Source organism: Rhipicephalus microplus, unplaced genomic scaffold, assembly GCF_043290135.1.
Source record: "Rhipicephalus microplus isolate Deutch F79 unplaced genomic scaffold, USDA_Rmic scaffold_18, whole genome shotgun sequence".
Lineage (NCBI taxonomy): Eukaryota > Metazoa > Arthropoda > Arachnida > Ixodida > Ixodidae > Rhipicephalus > Rhipicephalus microplus.
This window is the reverse complement of record NW_027464591.1, coordinates 5,576,896-5,584,232: the sequence shown is the minus strand read 5'-3', so window position 1 is coordinate 5,584,232 and position 7,337 is coordinate 5,576,896. Positions and strand designations below refer to the sequence as shown.

Genomic DNA, 7,337 nt, shown 5'->3' with positions numbered 1-7,337 from the left:
TGTAGCTCTCGCCAGCTGCGTTGCGAAACTCATAGAGCGCATGATTCTCACGCGCCTGGAATGGTTCCTTGAATGGCACAACATTTACCCCGACTCCATGGCGGGATTTCGACGAGGCCGTTCATCAATTTACAACGTCATCTATTTGGTGTCATCAGTAGAACAGCAGAAATTTAGGAAACGACTAGCACTTGCGCTCTTTCTTGATGTGAAAGGTGCATATGACAACATTTCCCATCAAGCTATACTAGACACACTACTGTTAATTGAACTGGGAGGGCATGTGTATTGATGGATCCGAAGCTACCTGACAAGAAGATCATTTTTGTATATACTGAAGATGGCCCGACCTCAGACCAGTACACGTGCCGTGGCGTCCCGCAAGATGGTGTTTTAAGCCCAGTTCTTTTCAATCTCTCCTTGCTTGACCTCGCGGAAGCTCTTCCTTAAACAGTCAGTGTTTCAATATACGCTGATGACATCTGTGTCTGGGCATCTGCATTGACACGCCTACAAGTTCGAGCAAGGATACAGAGGGCAGCGTCGCAAGCATCTATCTTCGCACGCTAGGCCTAACAGTCTCAACAGAAAAAAGTGCACTGGTGGCCTTCACGCGCAAGGCGATGACAAGTTACCCGATAACCATTAATGGCCAGCCCATCTCTTACAAGCGTAGCCATTGTTTTCTAGGTGTCATTGTTGACCGCGACCTCTCCTGGAGCCCTCATGTGACTAGCTTGAAAGCGAAACTGGTATCTCTTGTACACGTCCTGAAAGTCATCGCTGGAAAAAGATGGGGTTCGTAATTGAGTTCCATGCTAGAGCTTTACCAAGCACTTTTTATTGGTGTATTGCGCTACAGTTCTCCTCTGCTTGCTAAAACTGGCCAGACAAACATTCAAACACTTCAGAGCGTGCAAGCACAGGCACTACGTGTTTGTCTCGGCCTACCGCGAACTATCTCAACCGCTGGAACAGTGATACTGGCTCGGGATCATCCGGTTACGACTTACGTCACAACCGACGTGCTGAGAGCACATATTCCGCACATTTAACGTATGGTGTTGAGCCACTTGACATTTCTGCCAGAACAATGGCCGCAGGCGTCGTTCTCTAAGGTCGTCATCTCCTACCGCGCTTTGCTACCATCCGGTTTTATACCCTTGGCTCGTTCACCGTCCGCCTTGTGGAGCCTACGACAACCCGACGTGCGCCTTTCCGTCCCAGGAATAAGAAATAGAAAAGTCCTTTCTGCCTTGGCCTTGAAGCAAGTGACTCTGGACTGTTTACACACTTTCTACGCTAACAGAATACACGTATACATGGATGGATCTACCACCCAGACTAGCTCCACCGGCGCCACCGTCATTACATCGTGGCACATCAACATCACCTACAAACTTTGTCACGCGAGCACATCGACTGGTTCAGAAACTGTTGCCCTGCGAGGTGCCATCGAATATATCAAGCAACAACCGGCTAATCGACGGGCAGTATTCTGTGACTCCAAGGCGGCTCTACATTGTCTTTCGTCGGCACTTCGTCGCGGGTCCTGGTATGGGAGATCAGATAAATGCTGCATTATGCGACCGAACAAGGACACAACGTTGTGTTCCAGTGGATACCAAGTCATTGCGGTATATTCGGCAATGACCTCACCGATGAAGCAGCGAACCCTGTGTACACACGTACAAGCTAACCCTGTGTCCGTGCCTTTATCTAGGATTGACTCGGCTAGATACCTCAGTAAGCTGGCGCAGGACATGACACTCCAAAAGTGGCAATTATCACAGTTCGTACATCATCGACTATATTCTCTTGATCCATCTCTACGACTGCGGCTACCATCTGGTCTTTCTAGGAAGGAAGGTACAGTGTTGTGCCATCTGCGTCTGGGCGTCGCTTTCACCAATGCCTACTCATATAAGATAAGGATGGCCGACAGTGCGGAATGCAACGACTGCGCCGTCGATGAGACTATTGAACACATCTTATGTTACTGCCCGGCATACACAAACGAGAGGCTCAAACTGCGCAGTGTTTTAAATCAACTGGACAGAAGTGATTTCACTGTCGAGAAAGTATTGGGACCATGGCACTGCCATTCCAATATGCGAAAGGCAACAAAAACACTGTTGCATTTTCTCAAAAACACCGGCCTGTTTCATCGTGATGGTGAAACTGTTACGCGTCGGCCCAGTCAGGGACCTTTTATCTCCTCCTCTATAACTTTCCTTCCCCTCTGCCCTTCCCCAGTGCAGAGTAGCCTACTGGGGCTCAGCCCTGGTTAACCTCTTTGCCTTTCGCCTTGTGTTCTCTCTTTCTCTCTTTTTTTCAGAACTGTCGAGTATCATTCGTAATAATTATCTGGGCACAAACGTCTCATGCGAGAAATGGGTCAAAAGAATTGTGCAACGAATAACGATGTGGTACGTACTACTTGAGAAGCGAGATGACCAATGAGAAAACATTCTTACGAAACAGAATTTTGTGAATTTGTATCCTCATTTTTGACTAACAATGAATGACGTAGCAGTACAGGGTTTAACTATAAAAGATGAATAAATATAAATTCCCGGACACTAAGCCCTTACGTACGTATTGTCCCTTAGTATGTCATTGGGGAGTGGGAGGCGTACACATCGTCACCCAAAATAATAAGGTCCGTACGCGAGTGTAGCGGCACTGTTTCTTCTAATGTTCTCGTCGCACGCCATGCGTCTGATCTCCCGCTGCTGCACGTGTGGCTTCGATGACGCGGAAGTGTCCAATTCAAACTCATAAGTGGCCGCCTCGCCTACGGCGGCTTCCAGAGATGCGTGGCGACGCTTGGGGACAAGAGGGCGAGGGCGTGTCGAGCGTCGTCGCGTTCGTTGTTTGGGCCAGCCCCACGGCGCGCCGTCGTGTCAGCGGGCGATCCCCGAGCATTCACTTTCGCCGGCGGCGAAAAATCGCGTGGCTGACAAATGTACGACGTCTCGAACGAGACCGAGGCCGCTCTGAAGCGAGTGTGAGCTAGGGAGGGCTGCCGGAACGTCCAGGGTGCGTGTGTGTGTGGCTAGTGCACCGGTGGTCAGCGATGGTGCTTCGTTGTGGCGCGGTGAGCGTGGTTACGCGATGGACTCATTCGTGACGAGAGGTTCGCTTAAACGGTAAGGTACGGTGCTCTACGTTCACTCCTTTATTTGCTACTGTCGGTGTCCCTCGCGACGAAACACGAGTTATAATTACTGCTCAGAAATAAAATACACCTCAATTCGTTTCCCGTCACCTCTCCACCAGCACGTTTTGTTTTATTTTTTTCATAATTTTGTATTGCTGCGAAGAGCAGGACTTAGATAATGAATGTTACATTTATGGGCTGATACTAAAATATTATACTGTGTTGTCTTTCCTTAATATTTATTTTTATGTAAAACGTGCTTTTCCGTGTCTTGTATTCGGGGGAGATATCGTCGATGTGTCCTACGAGCATTTACAGCACCTTTTGGGCGAAGTAAAATGCACCATGTAAATAAGCGTGAGATCCCCTGTCCTTGAAAAAAACGCCGATCGTTTTCGTATCCTTGTTCTAATTTCATCTTTGGTGAATCGAACACTTCTCTCTATGAGAAAGAGAGATTGCGATCGAGGTGCGTCAATGAAATGCCAGAGATGTTAGCCTGGCTATTTTCCAACGTGCTACTCCAGGCGCTGGGGGACGTCTGTTACATATACACTGATACACATAACAGCTCACACTCCCACATGTGCACAGATAACATGGTAAAATGCTTTCGTAGTGAGTGCGCAGCTCGTGTGAAAGCTTTATTAAAGTCCGAACAGCAGTTACTTCGACCTTGTCGTACAGAGTGTCCCAATGTGTATGCTCACGTACGCGCAACGTGCTCGCAGGCTGGCAGCAGGCGCCATGGTGTGTGCCCCGACGTCACTGGCGATGCTGCTGCTGCTCGTGGCCGGGGTGCCCGTGCGGCCGGTCGCGGCGCGCAAGGGCCACCAGCACCAACAGCAACAGCACCACCGGCCCGACCCGCTGCTGGTGCACACGGCCAAGGGCCCCGTCCGCGGACTGGCCGCCGAGTCACCCACGGGCAAGCCGGTCGACGTCTTCTACGGCATTCCGTACGCAAAGCCGCCCGTGGGCCGCTACCGGTTCCGGCACCCAAAACCAAACGACCCGTGGAAAGGCGTCCTGGACGCCACCGTCAAGCCCAAGTCGTGCTTCCAGACGGTGGACACCTTCTTCGGTGACTTCCGTGGCAGCCTTATGTGGAACGCCAACACCAACATGAGTGAAGACTGCCTGACGCTGAACGTGTGGGTCCCCCGGCCTCGGCCCAACGCCAGCCACCCGGCCGCCGTGCTGGTGTGGATCTACGGCGGTGGATTCTACAGCGGCACGTCGACGCTAGACGTGTACGATGGTCGCACGCTGGTGGCCGAAGAGCGCGTGGTGCTGGTGTCCATGAACTACCGCGTCGCTTCGCTGGGCTTCCTCTGCCTCGACCACCCGGAGGTGCCTGGCAACGCGGGCCTCTTCGATCAGCTCATGGCGCTGCAGTGGGTGCAGGAAAACATCGCCGCGTTCGGCGGCAACCCGCGCAACGTCACCCTGTTCGGCGAGAGCGCCGGCGCGGTCAGCGCCAGCATGCACCTGCTCTCACCACTCTCCAGGGACCTCTTCTCGCAGGTAAGAATTCATTTATGACCACTTTTACGCTGCTTCCAAAACAGTTCTCGACTAATTGTCTTGTTTGCGTTGTGATGTTATGAAGATGGCACAAAAAAGTTCTGGTGCTTTGATGCGTAGCACCAGTGTGTACATCAGAAACCTCCACCTCATAGCAACATCAGAATCTTCGGAGCACCAGTGCGAACACCAGTGTATTCTGAAAGTCAGAACACACTGGTTTTCTGATCTGGAATGTAAATATTACTGCAGTAGTGGGATATTGTGCTTTGAAAAATGTCTACGTAATTGTTATACAACTCCTATGGTTGTATCTGACAACAATCACTGTTTTGAATAACAGGCCCGGATTCTCAATCTTCTTTTTAAATTAAGTGAACCCACACGAAAAGATCTGCGTTTGGATCCTTCAATATATTGTGTCACGTAATTATGGCTGTTTTTTAAACAGGGCAAGAGGTGGTTACTTGTGCTCTGTATGCCCTGCAATGATCTTTAAAATTCATTACTCTTTATGTGCATTATGTAGCTGGTACATTCCTTCGTAGCTAGGTGTGATTGATTTGTGGGGTTTAACGTCCCAAAACCACCATTTGATTATGAGAGACGCCGTAGTGGAGGGCTCCGGAAATTTTGACCACCTGGGGTTCTTTAACGTGCACCTAAATCTGAGTACACGGGCCTACAACATTTCCGCCTCCATCGGAAATGCAGCCGCCGCAGCCGGGAATCGAACCCGCGACCTGCGGGTCAGCAGCCGAGTACCTTATCCACTAGACCACCGCGGCGGGGCAGCTAGGTGTGATTACGCACATTATAGGAGGGTTACATGTGTGTACCCGCTATGGTCGTCCATGAGTTACGCCTTTGCTGGACAACAAAAAAAAAGACTGTTGGTTCGCCTACTACTCAGTGGCATGCGGAGAGTGCAAGACGTGCGCAGTTTTAGTAAGGTATGTAGTAAGGTATGACCTTCTGAGCTTCGCCTCCTCGGAACGCGCAGGCGATCCTCCAAAGTGGCACGGCCATCGCCCCATGGGGCGTGCACGATCGGCACACGGCGCTGCAGTCGGCTCTCCGGCTGGCCGAGACGCTGCACTGCCCGCACGACGAGCGGCAGCTGGAGGCTATGCTGGCTTGCCTGCGCGAGCAGGACCCCGAGATGATCGTGAACAGCGAGACGGGCAACTTCGGCGTGGTCGAGTTCCCCTTCGTGCCGGTCGTGGACGGCGCCTTTCTGGACGAGTCACCACAGGAGTCGCTGGCGGCGCGAAACTTCAAGAAGACCAACCTGCTGCTGGGCTCAAACCGCGACGAGGGCACCTACTTCCTCATCTACTACCTGACCGAGCTGTTCCGACGCGACGAGTCGGTCTACCTGGGCCGCGAGGACTTTGTGCGCGCTGTGCGCGAGCTGAACCCGTTGGTGGGCGAGCTTGCGCAGCAGGCTATTATGTTCCAGTACACGGACTGGCTGAACCCGGAGGACCCGATCAAGAACCGGGACGCCGTGGACAAGATAGTGGGCGACTACCACTTCACGTGCTCGGTGGTGGAGTGGACGCACCAGTACGCGCTCTCGGGGTCGCAGGTGTACGCGTACTACTTCACGCACAGGTCGTCGGTGAGCGCCTGGCCGCAGTGGATGGGCGTCATTCACGGCGAGGAGATCGCCTTCCTGTTCGGCGAGCCGCTCAACAAGTCGCTCGGCTACCGGCCGGACGAGCAGGCGCTCAGCCGACGCATGATGCGCTACTGGGCTAACTTCGCGAAGACAGGGTGAGTGCCATCCTTCTTTGTTGGCTATGTCGAAAGTACGCGAGTTGTATAAACTTCGCGTCTTCTGCACGTTTACATCGTTTGTATGTGCGCGCTGTAATTTCCGTGGTGCTCTTGAAACTCGGGTGATCTGGATGGCAGTTTCTGCGAGGGTTGTTTGCTTTATCTAGGGTACAGTTGGAATCGCCTGATTTAAACGGCGTTTGGCAAAAGTGACTGTGAGTTAGTGTTGCCATGTGTCATTCACAATAACGTGGAGTTTCATCCGTTCCTCCTTGAGTCGCTTCCATCTTCACGTAAAGAAATCTCACAGATCTGGGAAACAGGATTGAAGTGGTAATATTTTATTTTTGAAGGCGACTGCACGTATTTTTTAGATATCAAAGCAGGGTTCAGCAGAGACGTCTACATAATTCTTGTTTGTGCACTGCGGGCGTAACGGGTCCCTGTTAGCGCTTTGACATTGCCGGTGCGTCTTTTGAACAGCGGGGCACATATGCAAAGCTCTAGCTATTCCGGTGCTTTAGAACACACTTGCAGTAAATGTCACGCTTAACAAAAACGAGATTGTGGCTACAAGAAACGATTCGACGAACATGACACACCATCCCATCGAGGTAATCAAATGTGTTGCGTCTACGTACCCTGGATTGTTTTGTGTTGTATGGATGTGAATTGCTATGTGAACACCTTGCTCGGTGTAATGTAACGGTGCCCTTTTCCCGCTTCACTTTTTTTATCACCTACGTTCGTGGCCTTATGAAAACGTTCGCGCTTAACTGACACAACGCACGCATTAGAAAAGAACTGTTTTATTATACCAACCATGTTTGAGTTTGGCATCTGCTTCTAAAAATTTGAGTGAACA

The 7,337-nt window shown here is 51.2% G+C and overlaps 1 protein-coding gene across 1 annotated transcript in view; it reads left to right on the top strand.

Annotated features, from left to right (window-relative positions):
• Window positions 1-3,046: 3,046 nt before the first annotated feature.
• LOC142785099 (acetylcholinesterase-like) overlaps window positions 3,047-7,337 on the top strand; it is a 92,813-nt gene continuing 88,522 nt past the window's right edge. Inside the window, exons 1-3 of the mRNA XM_075883517.1 lie at window positions 3,047-3,152; window positions 3,895-4,690; window positions 5,694-6,469. Of these exons, the coding sequence (XP_075739632.1) occupies window positions 3,118-3,152; window positions 3,895-4,690; window positions 5,694-6,469 (1,607 nt within the window). The 5' untranslated portion in view covers window positions 3,047-3,117. The remainder of the gene's footprint in view (window positions 3,153-3,894; window positions 4,691-5,693; window positions 6,470-7,337) is intronic.